General features: G+C 41.7%; 2 protein-coding genes across 6 annotated transcripts; one reads left to right on the forward strand and one right to left on the reverse strand.

Moving 5' to 3' along the window:
• Positions 1-1988: 1988 nt before the first annotated feature.
• MFAP3 (microfibril associated protein 3) lies at positions 1989-11997 on the reverse strand. 4 transcript variants are annotated; one of them, XM_031598239.2, is made up of 3 exons: positions 11924-11997; positions 7381-7842; positions 1989-6035 (listed from the first exon to the last, which is right to left on the reverse strand). In XM_031598239.2, exons 2-3 carry the CDS (start codon positions 7658-7660, stop codon positions 5290-5292), a joined length of 1026 nt encoding a protein of 341 aa, XP_031454099.2. In that variant the 5' UTR covers positions 7661-7842; positions 11924-11997; the 3' UTR covers positions 1989-5289. The 4 variants fall into 4 exon arrangements, with proteins under 4 accessions (XP_031454099.2, XP_031454098.2, XP_090006949.1 ...); XM_031598238.2 differs by lacking the exon at positions 11924-11997 and adding an exon at positions 11760-11859; XM_090150823.1 differs by lacking the exon at positions 11924-11997 and adding an exon at positions 11650-11718.
• On the forward strand, positions 11896-22138 carry FAM114A2 (family with sequence similarity 114 member A2). Of its 2 annotated transcripts, XM_031598237.2 has the most exons (15): positions 11896-12081; positions 12501-12630; positions 12767-12969; positions 13155-13251; positions 13713-13808; positions 14073-14185; positions 15066-15200; positions 15313-15471; positions 16040-16163; positions 17162-17241; positions 17911-18039; positions 18243-18382; positions 19152-19224; positions 19791-19844; positions 20595-22137. In XM_031598237.2, exons 3-15 carry the CDS (start codon positions 12772-12774, stop codon positions 20694-20696), a joined length of 1500 nt encoding a protein of 499 aa, XP_031454097.1. In that variant the 5' UTR covers positions 11896-12081; positions 12501-12630; positions 12767-12771; the 3' UTR covers positions 20697-22137. The 2 variants fall into 2 exon arrangements, with proteins under 2 accessions (XP_031454097.1, XP_090006947.1); XM_090150821.1 differs by lacking the exons at positions 11896-12081; positions 12501-12630 and having other exon boundaries at positions 20595-22138.
• The last annotated feature ends 1230 nt before the right edge of the window (positions 22139-23368 follow it).

Here is a 23368-nt window from a genome sequence, read left to right on the forward strand (position 1 = left end):
GCCCATATCCCAGGGCATTGCTCATCGCTCCTCCGCTCCCAGCACAGCCGACACACAAACCTGGCAGCACACAGACAACTCCAGCCTCTGTGCGGGCTCATCGGCATGCAGCAGGAAGCCCAGATGCCATATGGAGCGTGGAGGCAGATGGATGGACATATGTATCATCTGTGAGCGTCTCCGCTGATGTGAATGTCCCAGCGCAGGCATTACTGCTCGAGTAGATGGTTTGCATTTGGGGCACGAGAGAATTTTTCTCCCATAAAATAAATAAAATACGTTCTGAGCATCTTGGGATGCAGCCATTCTAATCCTTTTATTCCTTCCAAAGGAAAATGATTCCATATTCAGGGCGCTGTGCAAACAATTAATTAGCCTAATGAAAATGAAAGCCCTAATTGCCTGATATTATTATGATCATCGGCTGCCAAGCGTGACCAAGGAATAGGCCCTGTCCTACTAGTGAGAGACCACTTCATGCCTTTTCAAGATTTTTTTCCACATTTCAATGTCTAGCAAAACCATTCTTTTTTTTTCTGGTTTTGGAGCGATGCTGCAATTCTCCCTTCCGCATGTGGAAAAACTGGCAGTGTTTGGAGACATCTGAATGAGCTGCTATACAATTTAGAAAGAGAACAGAAGAGATACCCAGCTGGTGTGAAATGACCTGGCGGAGAGGAGGCAACAAAGCCATCACTTTGCCTGAGTCGAACCACACGGCGGTGCTCCCACTGCGTCTCCTCCAGGAGACTGCACTTATAGGAGTGCTGCAAGGGAAGAGAAATGATCTTTTTCAGGGGACACAGCGAACATTAAAGTACAATCGTTCTTAATGCAGCTCCTTTTTCAATTATCTGTTGTTATCCAAATGGAAAAGTGCTTTAAATTCAGGCAGATGAACTTTCTCACTGTGGGTTGGATCATGAGGAGTCAGGTTACGGGAGCTTAAGAAAATGAACCATTCTCACTCATGCATATCTCATAACAGAGATAGAAAGCAGATGCTGACTCAACACTGACCCAGCCTGAGGAGTATGGGTACAATAATTCTTCCTTTAGCAAATGATTCTCATAGGAAAATCTCCAAGATTCAGCTTTAATTCTATTATCTTCCTTGTGCAGAGAGTGGCAGCTAGAGACTACTCTTTAAAAATCAAGTGGGCGAAGTCTGCTCTCACACTCAAACAGCTCCAAAGGTTTTACTATGGAAGGTTTCTGAGGAAGCTGTATTTTGGATGAGGAGGTTGGACTGCAGTTTTTAAACTGCATTAAGGGCACTTTTACTCTGTGCTGCAGGCTGGCACCCAGAGCTACAGGAGAAGCCCATACAGAAGATGTTCATTCTCACACATCAGGTGCTCACATGGGAAATGGGGTTTCCTCGTGTGACCAGTGGTAGAAAGCTCCTCACTTAGGCCTTGGGATCATCCTCTGGCACAGTTTAATGGTCTGAATTGTTGCAATGCAAAAGGAACCCAAGCCTGGTCACCAAATGAGGAGGAAAACAAAAACAGATTTAGTCACTTGAAGGCTTCCAATACTTCACATTTGCACCAAGTTGCCATTTGTGAGACAAGCTGTCTCCAAATATACCATCTTTTGAACAACATTAAAAAAGCACAGAACTATACAACCATGTAGAAGAGGTAAGAATAGAAAATAAATGTTTGTGGTTGAGGGTCTCTGCTCTTCACAATCACCTTTTTACCCTGAAAAAGTGAAACTGAGGGATGCACGGGTCTTGCTGAAGTCATGTTGGGTCTGTAAGCATTTGTATGTGCAGCTGGCAACCATACAGATGCTGCTGGGGACTCTGAGACACAGAAAACATCAATCCCAAAGGCATCAGAGCAGGAACTGTCTATCAGATGACTGAGTGTCCTGGCACTCTGATATCAGAGTGGCCACCAGCATTCAACCTCCCATCGCCTGCTGCTCATCTCCCCTCAATGATAGAAAAGTAAACCAAAAGAGAACGAAGCTTTTGTTTTTCATTTATTTTGCAAACCTACCAATTCATTTTATGAAAGTATGAAATCCTATGCGGTTACATTAAACATTACGTTTTAACGTTACAATCCATGTAATACAAACAACCACTACAAAGTTATTTTTAGGTACTCTCGGGTAATGAGTAGATTTTATGTTATTTTAAATAAAAAGCAGTTATAAAGAAGAGATAAAATAGCCTTGAGATTGTCAAAGAATTCAGTTTAAACCAAGGAAACCACTGTAGAATCTCCCTGACCTATGAAAAGTTAGAAACACTGTCACTTATACAGTCTTTCAATGTTAATTTTCAGTTAGTCACATCAAACAGACCTACATGCACACAGCTAGTCAATGTAAGAAGAGTTCACAAGTTGTTTGAAACCAGTGTCAGGTTTCCTTCTCTGGAAATCACATTTACTGCAGAACACCAACATCCTCCTTGCTTTCAGATGCACAAAAAAAACCCTATAATATTGTTTGTAAAATACACTAAGGCTCCTAATCTGCTCTAATTGAATTCAGTGGAGGTAGGATCAGTTCCTACATTTAATAAGTGCCACTGATTTACTGAAATTCTTGCAATGCAGCTTCCTTCCCAGGGATGGAATTAATTTGGGAAACAAAATGCTGCAATAATTCAGGAAAATACTTGGCTTTATTATCCAGCAATTGACACGGCAATTGCATTTCTGAGGACCTGGATGTAGGATTCTTTTCTCTCCACCAGAAATGGGGACACATGGAGACACCACGTAACGGCGCTCAGTGAGAACTCGGAGCTATGGAAATAAAGAATAAAAATCAAAGAACAGATTGAGTTAATCCAGAAACTCGTCTCCTGACACCCATCTGATGCACCTCTAGGATCATCCTGCTGCCTGCAAGCTGCTGCTTCTGATGAGACATCTGTCAATCACAACTGCATAACTGCTTCCACAGAAGCAATTAAATGGAGCTTTGATTTTGTAGCTGCATCTCTACAGTGCATATAGGGGAAGGGGGAAATGTCAAAGATGCTACTGCCACAAGGAATGCAATAGCTTCACAGAAGCAAGGAGAGCTGTTTTGTGAAAACTGGCAGGAGCAGGTAAAATGCCAAAGGCCTGTGGCTCAACAGATTAAAAGAGATGACCCTCTCCTGTGGCCATCAGCTTTCAGATAGGACATACAAAGTGGTACAAACCCCCAAATCTGTGTCAGGCAATAAATCTGCAGAGCTCACTGCAGGACAGAAGTGAAGCCAGCAGCATTGTGGCAGGACATCTAGAACCAGGCCTTTATCTACAAGAATTTAACACTGATCACTAAAAACATTTTTAAAAATCAGACAGGTTACACAAAACTACACAAATTTTTCACCTGGACATAAAGTGCTATCAAACCATGGAAACTAACAAGAAGCTACTGCAGAGGGCAGTATCTATCGTGTCTATAGCAAGCTTTCCTTCCCTGAAGCAGATGTTTGTTACGGTCTTGGCAATGGTACCAAGTTGGTCAGAGCATAATGCAACTAAGGCTAGCAGTGTTCATTCTCACCAAAAAACACAGCTCTTACCCAGTATACCAAAGCCAAGTAGGCTGCATATACTGGTGGCTGTTAGCAGAACTTTCCCCAGGAGGTATTTTAAAATAGTAATAAATGCTTCACTTTCCCACCATTTGATATGATGTGATAAATGTAATTTGCTCAGACCCTTTGTTAGGAGGATGCACTACAACAGAAAGCTCCACCCTGTTATTACCACTGTGCCTGCTTACTCATGTAAATGTAGAGTCAAATCCTCTTAAGAATCCTGAACAGCCTTCCAGAATCACTTGTTCAAATGACATTTTTGTAATAATAAGGAAAAGAAAAAAGAGTTGTGGGAAATTAAATGGTGCTCCTGTTGCCAAGTTGTTTAAATTATATGGCAGAATGGTTCCAGTAGTTGTAAAAAATTAATTTGTGGAGTTTTTACAACCCTTACATCTACTAAATCTCGATAGGATATATAATGCTATTTAAGTGATACAACTTATAAATGCTAGGGAGAAAAAAAAATCAGCACCAACGTGTGAAAGAAGATACTTGATTCTTGTCTGCCTGTGGTTTCCATGAGGCCGCAGCTCCACAGCTGAGGAAGGAAGCCATACAGGAGATCCTTGGTGTAGCACGTACACGTGTAGGTATGGATGTCAGCTGCCTTTCCTCTTCAGCAGATGAGGGAGGGCAACACTCTCCAACCACTCTGCTCTGAAAACGGGCTGGCAAGCAGCTCAGCCAGCCCCTCTGCTAAGCCCTCTCTCCCACTGTTTTCTGAAAGCGCTAGCCAGAGTAAAGTCAGTGGCATTGCTTTTTCCTCTCTATAACTCAGAAATAACTGCCTGAAATACTTTAACAATAGACAAATTTCCCTTTAAGTTACACCACTAGACGATTACTGTCACTCTTTTCTCACAACAATGTCAAATGCAACATGAAACTTTGGGTTCTCTATAGCGAGTGAAATCAGCAGAGTCAAAAGACAGAGCCAGTGGTACCACCTACTGCTCCACTTTGTAAGACAGAACCAGGGTAAGGCGTGTTGGCAATCAGCACCAAGCTTAAGTGACAAGGTTTGTAGCAATTTGCTTTCCACACACTCAAGTACAGATGCAGACGCAGATGCACAGAAAGCAGAGATCCCCTGGTTGTTCTCTAAGCTGCCATAGCACTTTGTTTAATTCAGCAGCAGATCTCGGTGCATTTTTCTAAGTACAGTACATTTTGATAGCAACATAGAAGCACACTACACAAAACAGATTTGTTCAAGCTCACCATGGTTCTGATGGGCTACACATAGTGTGAGGCAATTCAAAAAAAGCACACAACTCAATTCAGTGGGATAACAACATTGGCTTTAAGGAATTCTGCTTCCACTTTGTGAAGGAAGAACAGGCCTACAAAGGAAAAGACCTTATTGCAACTTGTTCTGCTCAGCTGGGCTACTTCTAATACAGATCAGAAGTATCAGAGGGTACCAAGGAGCTGATGATAAAGAATTACTGTTTTATAAATACTTGAAGTAAAACAAGCTGCTTCAAAAAGAAAATCCACTGAACAATAATTCAAACAGCCTTCTCTTATGGATCTGAAACTGTTAGACCAACACAGCGAAACACTGACAGGAAATACAGACATCAGTAGTAGTTCTGGCATCTTGCAATTTGGAAAAAAAACAACTCTTGTGCACATGGGATGAGGCAGCTTGTTTGCACATCCCTTTCTCACGTTATCCCAGAGACACCTGTGCCCCTGTACAACAGGTGTGGCTGGGTTCAGCAGGTGCCTTCCTCAGAAGGAGCAAACTGGCAGCTGTCATGAGAAACGGTGTCAATGCTCTGTGCTTCTGCCTGCAGGTGGATGGACACCTGAACAGCTATTTCTTGGCCTTGCTCATTCACAGACCCGTCATCAGAATCCCCGGCCGGCGAATCACTGCGCTTGATCTCCGGGTTGACGGGGTATATTGCAGCTTGGGTACCACAGGCTTGGGTTTGTTTTTCTGCCTCACCGACTTCATCAGGATCATCAACTCGCACAGCCTCAAAGATCTCTTCCATGAATGCCCTGCAATTAAGGATCAGTGGAGGAAGGGGAATGCTTCTGGCAAGCTCTTCAATGTACCGAGCAAACTCCATGGTCTTAAACTGAGTGACTTTGGCCAGCTCTAGTGTTTTGGCAGATGTAATGATGGGGATACGCTTGGCTATCTCAAAAGCCTTCTGAAGCTTCTCAGCCCCTTCCGTCCTGAAGAACTCATTGATAGCCTTCTCTGTTTTGCGGAGGTGACTGCTCATCATGCACAGACGAGTTATGTTTAAAATGAGGGTGATAGCAAAGGCAACGAGGCACACAATCATGTAGTAAATACTCATGTCTCCTGAGGTGAAGGTGACTCTCAGGGTGACAGTGGAATAGGCTGTGTTGTTACCATTAACAGCTGCACACGTGTATCGTCCCCGGTCAGCAAAGTTGACCTTTGTGATGTTAAGGAAATTATCAGCAATCCTCCACCGTCCACCTGGAGGTTCAAAAAAAATAAAGTGAGCTAATGAAACACAAACTAGGTAAGCTAGAGACATGCTGCTTGCTCCACAAGCTTTACAGTAAGCACTCTGTTTCTAGCATAACACAGTAGGACAAGAATTAAATTTTCCTTTTTATGCTTGTGACACAGAAAGCCCTAACTCAGTTAGCCATCCTACTGCTTAATGGTAAATTACTTTGTGCACTTGCTACTCTGGTTCTTCTGTTTTCTCTCATCTATATTTTTGGAGTGCTTTTGCATCACTAGTTCTATCTGACAGGGAACCTAATTTTTAAATAGAACTTCTCACCTACTGTAATTCACTATGTGGAAAGACTGTCTTCTATAGAATCTAATATTCCATATGTTCTGAGTCAAAAGTCAAGTGACCCATGAAAAAGATCACAGTCTGTAAATGGCTCAGCTGGCAAAAGGACCAAGAATTTTCTTCAGACACAGCTTTCTGCTGAGCATGCAGTGCTGATACACAAAACTTACGTAAAAAGAAATCAATAAAAGCAGCTTTACGCAATATTTCCTATGGGTTTATAACTTGGGGTAAAAATTGTTTTCATAACTCATTCTCCTAATTAGTCTACTCTGAACTAATTTCCAGATGGCAGTATAACTACAAAGAGGTTACTGAATACTTAAAGCAGTACAACGGCCTCTGAGAAGATCCTATCAATTAGCTCAATGATCTTCATTAATACTAATAGAGGATACCACACGGGTCTCTAAAAGCCTTTTTTTAAATTATTATTAAAAATTGGAGGGACAGAACTACAAGAGTCAATAGGAAACTATTTCTCTCTCTGTATGAAAGGGTTACATAGCATGCATTTCAACCCTGGCCATTACAAGCTGTGTTGGTTTCCACAATCTCAGTGGTGCATAAACCAGAAAATAAATGTAATCAGTTACCTCATGCTTTATAAAATCCTGTAACAAAATTAAAGCAAGGCTTGACAGCTTGAAAAGGTCATAATTTTGGAGACTTGTATTTAATTCATGTGTTTGAAAAGATGTAATATGAACCAGAGCAATAATAACATCAGTTACAATCTGGTAGGATGTATACTCAGTTCTTCTGTACCGCATGTTGTGATGGTTCTTGAACAAAATGACAGAAGGGCACTATACCAGGATGGGTGGGCTAGGACTTTAGAACTTGGGTATAAAGTCTGATCCACCACATGCCAGAGCTTTGTCTTGTTCTCTCCTATTTCCTAACTATAAAAATGGGAGGATAGAAAGAGAAAACAATAAAGTTCCAGAGATTTTCATGTACTGTAAAAAAGCAGAATGCCCAAGGATGTAAAACAGCAGAAAAGCTCACCTTCATCTTTCTGTTGAAGCAGGTGTCCTTTGGAGTTATACCAAAGAATATATTCATATTGGCTGATGTTCACTTTACATTCAATTAAAACACTGGTTCCTTCTTTGGCTATGATATCATGGTGTGCTGGGGAACTTGCTAAAGCTTGAGGCACTGGATGAAGTGATGCATTGAAAGACTCAAAAACAAGTGTCCCATTAGAAGCTACATTTTCCAATGTAAGTCCAATCGAAAGATCAGCACTAACAGTCAAAATTAACAGGCAATAGCTGAGCTTCATGGAAAGTTAAGAGAAAAATGCTTTTTCATTTAATTTGGAGAAATGAAGTCATAAGATATTAAATTGTCTGTACGGATCTGAGATAGAGAGGAGGTTCTTAATTTGTTCAATGGTAGAAAACGTCTTGGATCCAAATGCACTTTCAAGACCATCAATACTGTGAGAAGAAACTGGAAATCCAACTGAAAAAAAAACACAATTAAGTTTATTAATGGCAGCATGCTTATGGTGTATTCAAATTTCATTCCCAGTAAACAGATTTCCAGCAGCGTAATGTAACTGTCAACCAAGAGGTTCCAAATCAGAGCTTTGCTCAGAACACAGTAATGAAATGAGAGTAAGAAGGCATTAGCACAACCTTCAGTTCTGTACACATTCATCCTCCCATCCAAATAAATAATATCGGGAACAATAATCAATAAGAGAAATGTGGCTTTAAAAAAAGAAAAAATTGTACAGCCTACTCAAACTGCATAAGTACCTTCAGGATCAGAAAGTGGATTCTGCATTTGTTAACATCAAAAAAAAAAAGTGCTTTCTTAATAGAGAAAAAAAAGCAAGAGAGGAAATAATTTCTGCCTTCCTCCACACCGACATCAAAGTCCCTTCACATCCTGTTTTTTCAATGCTGGTTTTTCCTTTAGCACTGAGGAATAAAAGCACTCACACATTTGATTTTTAGCACTCGTACATTTACTTACTTGATTTTAAGGTAAAATCAATGTTATGCGTCTAAATACTAGATAATATGCTCCTCGTTTCTTGTGCAGGGAGAATTATTGTGGCAGTTACCTACAAAGGGAGGAAGTTCCATTCTGAATAACAGGACACCGATGTCTAAACACACTTCCCTTTTTTTGGCAACCTTTTTTGCTGCTGCTGCTGCATTCTGGTTTTTGCTGTTATTGTTGTACAGTAAACTCCTACTGAAAATCTTTTGCTTTATGCTGCTACATCTCAGCAGTCACACCTTGCTTATTATCTTCACCACACCAAATCCTGCCCCGTATTTCACAGCTGTTTGAAAAATTATTTTCTCTAGGGACAGAACTTTCAGATTTGTGTGTGCACAAGATATCTGAAGACATTAGAATGGAGAATTTAACTTGAGGTTCTCTGCACACACAGATTTTCTTTTCTAGAAGCCAGAATAAAACCAAATTGTGACCAAATGAGATTACACCATTAATAGAAAATCTGTAATCAATTTTCCTGAAAGCCTGATTCAAAAAGAAATTCTAATCCAATATGCATTCCCTGAGGTTGTGATTCCATCTAGACTGCTCCAGTGCCATAGAAAACTATTCACCACAGGCTAAAATGTTATCTTAAAAAATATCTGACTTCACCCCACTAACTGCATGACTTCAAATTCATCATCATCTAGCAATAACAAAGCAAGCAGAGTTGAATTTCATAAATATCACAATACAAAGGAGTAAGTTTTCTTAATAAATAATGCAGACAGTTCTTGTCCTTCCAGAACTGCTCGCTAACACTGCCTAAGGCAGACAGAATTCACATCACTTACAAAAAATAATTTGCTATAAATATGTATAGCTGATTTGTACTAATTGTGTTTCCAGCAGAGACAAATTAAGCATATTCAGGAATGGGAAAATTTGCTGAATAGGAATTTGCCAGACTTGGAATTCTTTCAGTTAAAGATAACTTGTTGAAGGTCAAACCAGACTCTGGATCTGACATCTGATGAGAAATGTGTATCTGACCCATTTCTGTTGCAGCTATTGCCAAATCATTTTCACAAAGGAGGCAAAAGAGACAGCTGTGTCCAACTCTCCTTCAAGCCTGACTGACCAACTCACCCACTGAATCCTGCAAGGGAAACGAGAAACCAGGCCCTCTACTTGTTCCTCTGCAAACAGCAATCCCTTCACCTGCCCTCTTTTTCTCCTTTCCTTTCTCTGCCACTCCTCTTGCCTGTTCATTTAAGATGAGACCAGCACTGAGAACTGTTGCACCACTGTGCTGAAGAAGATATTTTTCTGCAGCTAAACAGCTAAGAAAAATACCATGACTTCTTTCACACATATTTTCCACCGCTTAGACTTTGGGGGAAGTGTTACTGACTTCTGTTGCCTCTGGAGAATGGCATCCCAGCCACAGACTCCACAGGTCTGAAAACACACCACTAAGACTGCTGCTGACCAAGCACCACCCTTTTGTTTGAAGGAGGGGTTTTAACCCCTTTTTTTCTCTTTTTTTCACACCTCTGGTGTTTTCAGAGAGTTTCATAGCCCTCAGAAAGTTGCCCACAACAGACTGGCTTATCTGGGTAACCTCGTGCAGGTTTCTTATGTGCAGGCATTGGGCTGTGAGTGCTCTGTGGATGGCTGACATCTGGCCTGACTTAGCAAGATTTGCTGCAGCTCCAGCTGTTGATAGTGACAAAGTGAACGCAAACCCCATCCCTCATTATTGAATCAAACGTGGTACAGCTTCCAATCTTCCAAAACTATAATCTCCCAACTAATAATGTTTCAGATTTATTAGAGAACAATTCCAGCAACTCCTGTACTTGGCCTGTGTTATTTTTGCCATTTTAAATTATTAAACTTAAATTATTAGATTTCCAAATGTCTGCGACATTCCTTCCAAAACGACATTAGAAACCTCAGTCAATTATTTAACACAAGAAATACTGAGCAACATTTTCCCTCATAAGAATAAGATAATTATCTTCAGTAATTGCATATGCTCTCCGCTATGTCTGCACTGAGCTTGCATAATGTATAAAACATTGGTGATGGGTCATTGAATTTTACTATTAAACTCCTCGAGGTCTGATTTATTCTAAATTGTTTGTCACATTTCACTTTTGGAAAACCCATTATTGTTAAGCAGACAACGATCTCTCATTGCTGAATGCTGGGAAAAAATAAAATGATTTGCGAAATCCGTATTCTTCAGCCATCACATTCATGCAAAACAGCTGCTGGAGCTGATAAAGGATCCAAAAAGGATAAAGCTTGAGCAGTGCCAATGTTACAATGCTTCAAGACAGCATTAAACCTAAGCAAGATGAAATGTGCAGAATAGAAACTGGCTACTTTACAATGAAACCTGGAGCTGAGCTCAATATATTGAACCTTTAGGAGACTCGAAGTTGTAACAACAAATAGCAGTGAAAGGATAAAAATCCATGATGCGTACGCTTATATGAGTCATCTTTGGCACTTATCCTGAAAAAATATTTGTGTTTAACTTAAAGCACTCTAAGTAGTCCCACTGAGGTCAGTGGAAATACTGAGAGTACTTAACATTACATACATTTATAAAGCACTGCAAGATTGGGACCCAAGAGGTTGAAAGTTATACGGCTTTGCATTCACTGATCATAACGTCATCTCACACATGGAGAAATGCAAAGCAATAAACTGAGATACACCTCACAGCCTGCTCCATCCTCCCACCACCCCTGGCAAACAGTGTCAGAGTGTATTTTGACTTTATGATGGTTTCCAAACAAGTTAACTGGCGACAACGTGCACCAAGTGGTGCTCACTGATCACTTCTGCAGGAAGTCTGCACCCTGACTGCAGCTTGGGCTGAAGTGCAGAGGGTGTGGCTGTCCCGTGTGGCCCCAATCACCCTTCAGACCTGGGAGAAGCATCTGAGATAGGGCTGAAGGTGTGAACTGCGTGACTGGGGCAAAGCAGAATCACAGAATGCTTTGAGTTGAGAAGGAACTTTAAAGACCATCTGGTCCGACTCCACTGCAGCGCGCAGAGACACCTACAGCTCAATCAGGTGTGATGGAGCGAAGCCATCAGCTCCAAGGAAAAGCAAAGGGCGTAGGAAACCTGGGGAGTGCGAGGCCTCAATGCCTGGCAGGATGGGGAGAGACATGCTGCAGGGAGAGCCCGCGATAGACTGTGTGAGAATAAGCGAGTTCCTGCTAATTGCTCAACGCAATCAAGGGTACAAACTGGAAATGAATAGCTGAGTGGCCCCAGCCACGCACACACCGACAGCAGCACGACGGCCAGGCACGCTGCTGTCTGGGTGAAGTCAGACCACGCGGGAATGACGTCAGGCGGCCATGACGTCACGCTATAAGCCGCCCTCCTCACCGCACCTCTACGCTGAAACACCGAGATAAGGCGTGTGTCCCGACGCCTCCCGGCAGCAGCAGCTGCTTCACCGCTTTCCCCGCGTTCTGAGATCGCAAAGGGAAACCTGACGTCACCGCGGAGCCGGGAAGTACGGCCCGACCCGAACGGACCCGATCCGAGCCCTCACCTCAGACTCCGCCACCGGTCAAGCAACCCGGAAGTGCTTCCCCGATCGCCCTTCCGGGTGCGCCTCACTTCCGGTGACAGCCAGCCGGCGCCGCTCTGCACCTCCTCTCGATGGTGCGGTCCGCCCGCTGGGGGAGCGCGGCGTTGGAGGCCTGGCTGGTGAGGCGGGGGCTCATGTGGGCCGCCTTGGTGCGGCTTTTGGGAGCACTGCTGGGGGACTGCGGGGTGCGGAGTCCCGATGGACCTGGGGGGCTCTTTGGGCAGCGGGGAGGTTGGGGGAGCACACGGGCCCGTGCCCGCAGCCTCTGCTGTTGTGTCATCCGCCCCTGCGGGATCCAGAGGCCGTGTCCCCCCGTCCGTTGTGGCGCCCCGCGTTGTTTGAGCTCCCCGAAACAACTCAGCCCTACAGATACAAGCAAACCAGCCGCTTGCCTCCCTCCCTGCCTGCTTCCTAATAGCTGTCCCCACTGGTATCCAACCCCTTCCCAAACAGCCGGTCCCAGTCAGTTATTTTATTTTATTTTGTGAAGCAAGTCATGTATTTAGTCACCTGCTGTGTGTTTTGTTTGCTTTTTCAGAGCTGGCAGCGTTTCGTGCAGAGAAGGTGTGTTGGTGAGATAGGGCCACTTGTTCCTGTGGGACTTTAAGCTTCCAGGTGTGACATTTCTCCTGTAGAAGCTCCCTTACAGACGTAATCTGTTTGTGCAGGTACGTGTGGCAACAAGATGGCAATTCTGCCAGAGCTCTGCTGAATTATTTAAAGCACAGGTGTGCTGCTTTTGAACTAATGTCACAGCATGAAAGCGAGAGGTTATTTTATCTGCTTTGCTTTCTGTGAATGCAGTAGTCATGTCTGAAGAAGACATTGGTGAAAATCTGAAAGAGGAAACCCCTTACGAGGACGAAAATGAGCAGAAAGTGGAAGAACCTGGCAGCACTGAGAGCAATGAAGAGAAAGAACCTGTGCCTGTGACTCGGAAGAGACCTGAACCCAAAGCCCCAAGTCAGTCTGCTGGCATAAAAAAGCCCACAGCTGAAACTTCTAAGGTGTGTGTTTGTGCTCAGTCTGAATGATGTGACTTGAAGTTTCATGGCTTTGTGCACAGAAGAATTCTGAAAACTCACATTGCTGTTCATTTGAAAATAAAAAGCACTGTGAAAGTTATCCACCAGAGGCTATGTATGTTCTTCTTGTTACCTGAATTGCTCTTTTCTGTTTTTCTTCAATAAAGGTTTCAGAACCTCCTGCATCTCAGTCAGGATGGGGGTACTGGGGAAGCTGGGGGAAATCCCTTCTGTCAACTGCATCTGCTACTGTAGCTACTGTAGGTAAGTCTCTTTCTGGTATTTGATAAATATTTTAACCATACCTCATGTTTCAGGAGCTTATGAGCTCTTTTTTTCCTGAGAATGAGGTTGTTATAGAAGCAAGTATTGGAAAATGTCAAGAAAACTGTTCAAGTAGTGGGAAAACACATGCCAAAAGGTACAGTGAGATTAAGGAGAGGAACTCAACTAAAACTACCAAGTTTTTGAGGTGTTTGAATAATTTGATGTTTTAATATTTTGCAAGTTGATTTAAAACCTGAATGAAATCGGAATTAATTACTTTCCATTAACACTGGAAAGTAAACAACCTGGATAGTGGTATGTTTTAGTGTGGATTAAACTGTTTTGTACAGGAATAAGACAAAATAGTAGAAAAATGATATATATATCTGATGCTGTTTCTGTTCTTATGAGGAATAAAACATTCCACATGGATAAAGCACTGCTCCTGTCTTCTCTAGGTCAAGGTATTTCAAATGTCATAGAAAAAGCAGAAACAACCCTTGGGATCCCCAGTCCTAGTGAAATCTCTTCAGAGACCAGAGATACTACAAGAGGTCAGTTTTTATTGCTTAAGAACAACACTGAAACAAATCTCAATATAATCAGCCCCCAAATGACATCATGTTACTTCTATCTCTCATGTTGGTGTAGATACCAAAGTGCTAAATGGTGTTAGCTCTGGAAAAAGGACAAGAAAATAATCTCAGTTCTAACCCTACTTCTGGCTGATACATTTTGTTAGTTAATTTTCTGCACTCAACCGCTGAAAGGATCTTTTTGTGGGAGTGAGGAAGCTGATTTTCTGCCTTCTAATGCAGGAAGTGAGAATCCTGATGTTAACAGCGCAGATGCAGCTGGTGATGGCAGTTCCTTTCCTATTGCTGGAGCTTTTGGAGTTCTATCAACCATCTCTACTGCTGTTCAAAGCACAGTGAGTGAGTTGGGAAAGCAGGAGAAAATGAGTTTGAGAGCATTGTCTGAAGCATCATATCAGGAAACTTAATTTGGCTTTTGTGAGATAAATAGTGAGAGAATATGTTGGCCTTCAAACAGGCATTATCTCATGCCGTGCTGGCAATTGATGTGCAGGTCATCTTTACTTTTGTTAGTTGTATATGAAGTGTTGGTATATAACAAGGACGCCCAACGGTGAACTGTGTGATGCGTGCATTCCCATGCATGTCACCTTTGTGCTGTTATCTATGCTCCCTTCCTTTAGGGCATTCAGTCAAATGGAGAGTCAGACTCATTCCTGGAATATTTTCAGAGAATTGTCTAGATGTGAAAACTCATTCTCCTCTTCAGAAACTCGTGAAACCAGCCCAAATTGCTTGGAAATCAGCTTGCTCCTGTGACCGTGAGAAATAGACTTCAAAGAGTCCAGTACCCTTAGAAACAGTGCCTTTGTGATCTGCTGTCTTGTCAATTTTTCCCATGAATCTGAAATAGTTGCAGATTTCAAGCCTTAAAAGCAAAAACAGGCAACTGTAGCGTTTTCTGCTTGGAGTGTCATAAACTAAATACTTCGGAGTGCTGAGAACCAGCTCCTTCACAGAATAATATTTTCTGTCAGATTCATGTAGCTGTTTGAGTGTTGTGTTTGAGTGTTGTGTTAAACTGTTGACTGATAGTGTATCATGGCACTTTCCTTGTCCTTACGCTATTTTTGATTGATGATGATTAGGGTTGAATTCTGGGGTGACAAAGACCAATTTGACTTGTCTAGCATAACATGGCCTCAGTCTCATTTCTTCAGCTATATGGTCTTCTGTGACTTTTAAGCACTGATGACATCCAAATCTGTTCCACAGGGAAAAAGTGTTATTACTGGAGGTCTAGATGCATTGGAATTCATTGGGAAAAAGACAATGGATGTGATAGCTGAGGGAGACCCTGGATTCAAAAAAACAAAGGGCCTAATGAACAGAACCTCTACGTTATCTCAGGTACAGCTGTTCCATATCAAGCAGCCATCTTTTACTGTTGAACCTAAAGCTTTCTCCTCCCTGGTTCCGTATCTTCTGGTATTGACCTGAGTCCTCTGCATTTCTTTTTCAGGTCTTACGAGAGGCAAAGGAGAAAGAAGAGCAGCAGACAGCTACTGAGGTTACCATGACTACAGAGAAGAAAGCCCATTATGGGTTACTGTTTGATGAGTTTCAGGGTCTTTCACATCTGGAGGCCTTAGAGATGCTTTCTAGAGAGTGTGAATCAAAGGTAATGGCCTTGAGCAATTTTCTTTCTATTTTTGAGTTCAGTTGAGCAGGAGAGAAAAGATCCGAGATGTATGTATATACATGCAAAATCAAGTGCTCAAAATTTGTTACAAAATGATGATTGTACAACGTCACTGACTCCTGATCTACTGTTTTCCTTGGGAGCATTCTGTCCTGTCCTCAACTCCTAGAGCCATTCTCTTTGCCTAAGCAACCTCAGTTCCTGCATTTCTTCAACACCCTATCAAGAGGGTACTTGTTTGCTGGAGGAAAGTAATGCTACAGGCACAGCAGTGTCCTCTCTGTTTCAAGGCAAGGAGAAGGCTTGGCTATGCATTCAGAAATCATTCAGATTTTATAATGGAATCTTTTTAATAACTCCATAAGAATCTGCTGTTACCTAACTTGTCTTTCCTCTTCAACCTTCATGTAGGAAAACACCACTTTCTCATTAGTATTGATCTGTAGTGTTTTTACATGCAATGTAAATGAATTACTTCATCTTCCATCTTGTTTCTTTTTCTTTCTGGATTTATAACTCTCCATTTGGCTGTTCTGCCCCTAACTAGGTGAAATTGGTTCTAAATGCCCTCTCTGGAGAAGAGCTGGACACAGTGAAAGAGGAAATGGAGCAACTCAATGAAGCATTTTCTTTAGCTGAATTCTTTGAAGAAGAAGAGGAAGAAAAGAAAGGTAAAAACCTTAGGTTCTGGAGGGAGAAGCTGGTTCTAAATGAAATTCTCAATGCAGAACGAACTAGTTATGAGAGTCCTAGCAATGGATATGAAGTTATTCTTTTGCTAGATGCTTAATTCTGAAGCCATCTGTGGCTAGGGGCATGACTGGTAGCAATGCCCTTCATCATTGGAAGGCTTCTGTGAATTAATTCTGTAGCAAAAATCACTCGATTCTTGCCAGAACAGGATTAGATTTACTTGACTTCTGGTCTGTTCTTACAGCCGACCTTGAGCCAATATTCATAATGCAAGGAGACACCAGGTTTCCCTGTTCATAAGGGAAAGACTTTGAATAGGTTGTCTAACCTAGGGGAGAGCAAATGTTTTTATTTTTTTTAAGTGAGAGTTAGCTAGGAGACCAAAAGATTTAGAGGTGTCTCCATACAGAGAAGCCATCTGATTCTTGAAGATTATGCAGGTATTAATGTAAATTTCTTGCATTTCTCTTACCTAAATGGTTCATCAGGGAGGGCTCACACCTGCACTTGCTAGCATTTAGCATTTAATGTATCTTCTATATTTCTGTGATGTATCTCACTGCCTCTCTCCCACTGTTAACATCTGCCCTGCCATATATAACAGGAGAACTGTAGGCTTTAAGCAATATTTCAGACTCTCCAAGGTAAAGCAGAACTTAGTGCATTGTAAAATGCTGTGTTTATTTGATGTGTTATAGATTGCCTGCCTGTAAAAATTGAATTACCTTAGCTAAAGAACCAGGATTGAGAGAGCAAAAGCTAATCTTCTGGCACTGGTGTCTCCACCTTTTCATAACTTACATTATAAATTATATTTAAAAGACCAGATGTGATGCATCCTTGCCTGAGTTGATGATTCAAGAAGAAATGTAGGAAACAGTCGACAGACTTGTGCAAAACTAGTTGTGCATTAACGTCCTGCTTGTTTCCTACATCTATCCTTTCTGGAGATTCTTTAGCCTTCTCTTTCCTTTAGGAGATGAGGAGTTCACCAAGGAAGTAACAGAGCTGTTTTCAGAATTGCGTGTCTCCACAAAGCCGGATAAACTGATCATGGTGAGTTGTTTCTCTAAAAGCTGAAGAGATTTCTCATAAGACCTGCTTCTGAGTCTTGCTTTGCTTGTGAAAAGGCATAAAGACAAGCTACGTTTTATACACTTTGACAATTGGAGTTAAAAGAAATGGGCCTTTTCCTTTGATTTTGTGGGGCAAAATCATGTTCTGTAATATCTGTGGCTGTGAATCAGTGGGCACCAGTGGGTCTTTGCCCTATCACTGGGCAGTAATATCTGGTGGCAAAGAAAACTGAGCAGTAAGCTATCAGCCACTGCAGTGAAACCAACCTACCATTTTGAACTGCAGCCCTCCTCTTGGCACAAATCAGTTGGTTTTACTATTTCAGAAGCTGGTATGAAGAAGATATGCCCTTCTTGCCGTTGTTTCACTACCTTTGAGATCCACCAAGTGGCAGCAGCATTCTGCAGACATGTTTTTGAAGTTCTTCAGTTAATCATGGCCCTGCTGGTAAATCCCAGCACCTGGTGATAGAGAAATGAATGTCTTCTACTACATGCATGCAGCCAGCCTCTTCTACAAAGTCAAGAAGGCACAAGGATAGTTTATTGTGGTTGTTTGATGTAGCTGCCTCCTTCCTTTAGGGAGATCTAACGTTCTGTGTTTTGTGGTGTGCAGTGGGGCTTCATTTTGGTCGTTATCTTCATACAGGTGAGGACATCTGCTCATGAACGGATAGCACAGTTCAACAGCAGTCTTCCTAAAGAAGAAAAAGGGAGTGAAGAAAACCAGGAAGTAGAACCTGGAGGTGGTGACCACGATGTTAAAAAATCAATAGAGGTAACTGACCAATGGAATAAGACAATATCTGATCACAGTGTGTTTATCTGGCAGCTGAGTTGTGATTACTGAAATTTGAGTTTCTATTTCTGCACAGATTTGGGGATCTGAAAAGGCAGATAATGCATTGTATTTTTTATTTGCTTTAAATAACAAACTCTAGTTCTTGTATGATGTGGGAGGTTTTTTTTTAACTCTTGCAGGATATTCATGCATTTGCCATAAGAAGTCTGGCTGAACTGACAGCATACTCCATTGAAACCTTCCACAAAACTGCAGCTTTGTTTCTGCATGGTCAGAAACAGGAGGTGACTGCCACAGACAGAGCCAAGTCCCTTTCACAGTAGGTTTATCTCTTCATAAATGTGTAGCATGTAATAACGTATGATTAAACCATTTAAAGCTGCTTTGCAATTCCAAGGGGTACAGGCCTCTTGAATTCTGCTCTTGCATGGATATTCAGTGCTGGAAGTTAGGGATGCCACCCGTAGGGAAATTCAACTGTTTTATCTGGCTTGAAGACATTTATTGATTTTTAAAAAAGGAAACTGTGCTCAAAAACTGTTACAGCCAAGTTTTCCCCAAACTTCTGCTAGTTAGTAGATAGAAATTTAAAATGTGACAAAAACAGCTATATAAAAGTGATTTGTAACTACCCTTTTGCTAGTCATGTAGTTTGTTAGGTATGTGATACTGTAAAATTGCTGCACTAATTAATAGCCTGATCATACAAATAATGCATGGAGGATTTTTCTTTGCAGCACGATCTAGTTGGTAAGGATATGAACTGCATAATACTTTCTACTTCAGAAAATAGAACTTGTTAGTAATAAAGCAAATTAGTACTGTTCCTTTTTGAATTGCTCTGTCTATCTTTTGAAAGCTCTCTCACATTTTCAATTTTAATTACTTATTTTTCCACCATTCTTTTCCCCCATTTCTTTGGAGAACCTTTAAATCTTCATAAACTGTTGAAATGCTGTGTACCAGTTTTGGTTTAATTTAACCTTATGTACATGGAAACAAGGTACTTGTGTTTTACATGAATACTAAAAGAGGATTGTTCCTTGTAGACTGTATTTACTATATAGCTTTCCACTCTTCTTCCACAGAGTGACGATCGTGCTGTGTAAGGAACTGTCATCTTTCTCCAAAGAGTTTACTACGTGCTTAACAATTGCAGGGGTAAGGATTGCATTATAGTTCTTAGGGATGAGATGTACTACTTGATTACAGCACAGCATTGGAATCCTCACCATAAAGAACTTGTTGTGCTCCCTCATTTATGCATGCAGGTTTTTGCTTTGTAGTCTGGTCTCCTAGATTACTTTTTTGCAGACTGTGGCAGCTGAATGTGTGCTGAGCTTTTGAATGCCATCAGAGGTGTTCAGCTTGGCACAGAATGGTGGTGGGGGTTGGTGCTGACAGTACTGATGAGACAGAAGGAAATGAGGTTCGTGATTCTGTTGTAGATATTACAAAACATTTAGCTGTTATTGAAGATGGTATCCTTACATTCTGACTGCCTGCAGTTCATTTGAAGATGTGTATCCATAGAGGGCCTGCACTGAATGTGTGTGGATTACCTTGTTCTTATTTGCATGCTGCAGATTCTCTGCACCTTGTGCCTTACTTTCATATTGTCAAGGGAGCAATGGTGACTGTAACCTTATAGAGGGTTTAGCTTTATTTTGCTTGAAGTAATATGATTAAAATTTTCAATTGAGATAATATATGTCTGGTATCTGCAGGTCAAAGAGAAGGCAGATGTGCTTAATCCCTTAATCACTGGAGTGTTTTTGGAGGTCAGTTATGCTGAAGTTTAAAATGCTAAGCTAATACTAAAAAAATAGATACACTTTTTTTTCCACCTCACTGTTCTTATGCATGCAAAGTTCTGTAACCTGTAGCCTAAGATTCTACTTAACTATCTGATAACTTACAGATTTGAATAAATGCCTGTAGAGCTTCACAGGACATGAATATTAGTGAAGACTGAGCTTGGTTGGGGTGGTCCCAGCTAATAGCTATCATGGGTCAGAAGATGCAGAGTAGTTTGTTCAGATATCTGGATTTCTAGCACTTTTGTAGAATGCTGGAATTCAAATCATAGACAAGCTCATAAATCAGCATGCAAGAGTCCCAGCATTTTCCAGCTGTTAAGTTGGTCCTCGGTGCTTGTAAATTTCAGAGTTGGGAATGGATGTTTCTGTTGGTGTATTCTTCCTTCCTGATGCAGCATGCTTATGTTTCTCTTTGAAAGAACTGCTTTTTATCTCTTATACAAAGTAGTATCCTACCTTTAGATCACACCTGATCTTGTGTAGTAGCAGCTTTTAAGCCAGTTGCTTTTTTGCTGAGTGACATAAAGCCCCTCAAAAACTTATATTAAATTGATTTCTAGAAGGAAACTGGAAAGACCCAATAAGCAGTAGGGTTTTGTTTCTTATATACGTCAATCAATGCTGTTTGAAATGAGTATGAGCTTAGTGAAGCTGACTGGTAAAGTAATTATTCATGTGTCTTTTTTTCTTTTTTTTAAATCGTTTTCATAGGCTTCAAACAGTGCTTCGTACATCCAAGATGCCTTCCAGCTCTTGCTGCCTGTACTGCAGCTCTCTCTTATTGAGGCTAGAACGGAACTATCACAGCAATAAAAAGCCATCTAATTAAGAACTTCTTGACCTTCTCACTTCGTATTTTCCATGCTGGAGAATGACGTAATGGCTGATATTAAAAGGGAAAAAGATGAACTGATCACTGCTACTGCGAGAGCGATGATAGAGTGCAGTCTGACAATGACAGCTCTTACAGCTCATTGGGATGTGATTAGCATAGTCCAGGCTGGTGGATGATGTGACAGACTTCAAGTGCAGACTGCTTCCCTGTTTCCATAGGCTTGGAGTGGAGTCTCTGCAGTATGTGTTAACAAGCTCTTTGGAGAAACTCTCTGGGCTGTGGAGACAATGCTGGAGAAAAGGGTAGCAGCTGGCAATTTAAGAGTTAGCTGAAGTCATAGTTGATTTTCTAAGTCAGAGAGACATAACTAGGCTTCTGAGTGCTCAGCATTGGAGCTGAAATGGATAGAAGATGCAAGAGAAGGCAAAGATTTTTGATTATCGCACCTGATTATTTTTCAAGACTGGAAAGAATAGAACAGAGAGGGTTCCTTCTTGAGCCGTTGTTGCAGAAGAGAAGCCCCAGCTTCCTGAAGGTGTCTGCTAATGACTCAGGGATGTGGGATTGGGACTCACTAGGGTGCTGTTATTCGTTCTCTTGCAGAATGCTTGCCTCAGCACAAACTGGAAAAATGCTGATCTGGTCCTAAGAATGTGGGTACTTTACAGCAATAAATGAAAACTGGCTAAAAGGGATTGATTCTTGTTTGAGCAATCTAATGAGAGAATTGAGCCGTAGGATGCCCCTTTTTTAATGTAACTTGATGTGTCAGCCACAGACTGTTTAGACTCAGATACTGTTTTCTAATTTATGTGTAAAAATACTATAATGCAATGCTCCTTCTTGTAAGATATATTAAAGCAGGGGAAGAGGAAGCAATTTGGTTCTGTTAGCAGGAGTCCTAATTTGTCTCAGAAGCTGCTTCACGTATCATATCTGTTCCTTTGTGCTATGAAAGTTTCCTGCTTTGTTCCTTTTTACAATTTCTGTCTTCTGAGCTTTCCCACTGGGAGGGAACAGCCTCTGTTGGAATCACAAGAGCAGAAATGCACAGCTTAAATGGAACTTAAAGAAGTCCAGAATAGCAAACCAGAGGTGACTGAGTGTCACACCTGCCTCATGGGTAAGAGTAATGCTCAGATCTTATTTTTAAAATCATCTGGGTTTTAGTAGGCCTTGCAGATTTCTGCAGTACTGAAGGCTTAGAGCAGTTTCTCTGCTCTATTGTGCAACAGAGAGATGTTCTTTGTGTTAGTATACCTCTCTGCTAATGCTGCTCTGGTTTTACATGCATGGAAAAGCCCTTGCCTTAGTCCTTGTTAGGCTGATCAAATCAAAGTATTTTATTTTGCTTTTTAAAGAATGCTAGACTTGAAAGGAATGTGACTGGGGAAGAAGAACATCTGTGCTACAATAAATTATATACTTTTTCTTTACATTGATAGCATTTTTGGAAAAGGATTTGTTTTGACAACAGTTGCAGGTGACAAGGGGCACTAACAGAGCAGCAGGCAAGAGCTGTGCTGCCTTTCCTCATCCCCTGGCTGGTTTCTGGGGCAGGGCTGTGTGCTGCTGTGGGGCAGGGGCAGCTGGAGCCTCTCATGGCAGGGCACCCTTCCATAGCAAACAAGGCACTAAACACAGGCTGGGGTGTGAGAGCTCCCACATCTGAGCTCTAAATTACTGCATTGGCACAAAATGTCACCTTGGCTCCTGCCACAAAGCCAAGATTTACAGAAATGTCAGAAGAGGAAAGAATGATGATAACAGGGCTTTATGAAGCAGCAGCTACTTTTATTTATTTTATTTTATTTTATTTTTTTTTTGTAGGTTGTCTACTTAAGCTGGCTTGCAGTGCTTCTAGGTAGAGTAGTTAAATAATTAAAGGGAAGGTGTTTTTTTATTATTTTTTTAAATAATGCAGATGGTAGTTCTTTCAGTCACATGCTCGCCTGCTTTTTGTTAGAACAGCCAGTGTCCAACTGTGCAGCAGCTTCACCTGTGTGCCTCTGCAAAGACCGCAGTAGATTGTCAAAGAAATAGTTACAATTGTTGAAATCTTGCTACCCAAAGGATGCGTCAGAATTCACCATCCAACTGTCTGGAGGTCTTACTGCTCAGCCTTGACTTGCTCGTGAATCTGATGAGAGCTGGCAGTGATTTGAGAACTTCTGGTGTTGTTCAGAGAGATGAGAAGTGGCTGAGAATAGATAAGAGTTAGCTGAGATGCTGGCAGGGGCTGGGAGGGGGAAAAAGCCTCCCACAATTATTTTCTTTCCTTAGGAGAGATTCTGTTACTTGCAGCTGCAAAAGCTGCTTCCTGGCAGCTGCTGTGGAAAGGTTTAAAACATGAAAAAGGCTTGCTTCTCTCGACGTGCTCCCAGCCTTGGCCCAGCCACGTTCCCAGGGACTCATTTTTCATTATTAACACACACACGTTCAGCAGCAGCAGCAAAACCTCTGACGCAGGAGGGGCGAGTGGTTGTCCTGTTCATTTGGAAGTAGCAGCAGCTCTGGTGCCAGCAGTGCTGGTGGCTGAGGGGATGGGTGTCCAGGTGTCCTGAATCACCCACAGCATGAATTAAATGTTCTGACTCAGGAGCAGGAAGGGGAGAGCTTGTGGCAGGAGGAGGAAGGCTGTGGCATTTCT

This window comes from Phasianus colchicus, chromosome 15, assembly GCF_987193195.1.
Source record: "Phasianus colchicus chromosome 15, bPhaCol1.hap1.1, whole genome shotgun sequence".
In the NCBI taxonomy this organism is placed as follows: Eukaryota; Metazoa; Chordata; class Aves; order Galliformes; family Phasianidae; genus Phasianus; species Phasianus colchicus.

What these genes read in the sequence shown, in the direction of transcription:
- MFAP3 (XM_031598239.2), bottom strand. Translation starts at nt 7,660, where the DNA reads ATGAAGCTCAGCTATTGCCTGTTAATTTTGACTGTTAGTGCTGATCTT. An exon ending in GCTTCAACAGAAAGATGAAG is followed by an intron (nt 6,036 to 7,380) that starts GTGAGCTTTTCT and finishes TTGAACCTCCAG; the next exon opens with GTGGACGGTGGAGGATTGCT.
- FAM114A2 (XM_031598237.2), top strand. Translation starts at nt 12,772, where the DNA reads ATGTCTGAAGAAGACATTGGTGAAAATCTGAAAGAGGAAACCCCTTAC. An exon ending in GACCAGAGATACTACAAGAG is followed by an intron (nt 13,809 to 14,072) that starts GTCAGTTTTTAT and finishes CTTCTAATGCAG; the next exon opens with GAAGTGAGAATCCTGATGTT. An exon ending in AGCCGGATAAACTGATCATG is followed by an intron (nt 17,242 to 17,910) that starts GTGAGTTGTTTC and finishes ATCTTCATACAG; the next exon opens with GTGAGGACATCTGCTCATGA.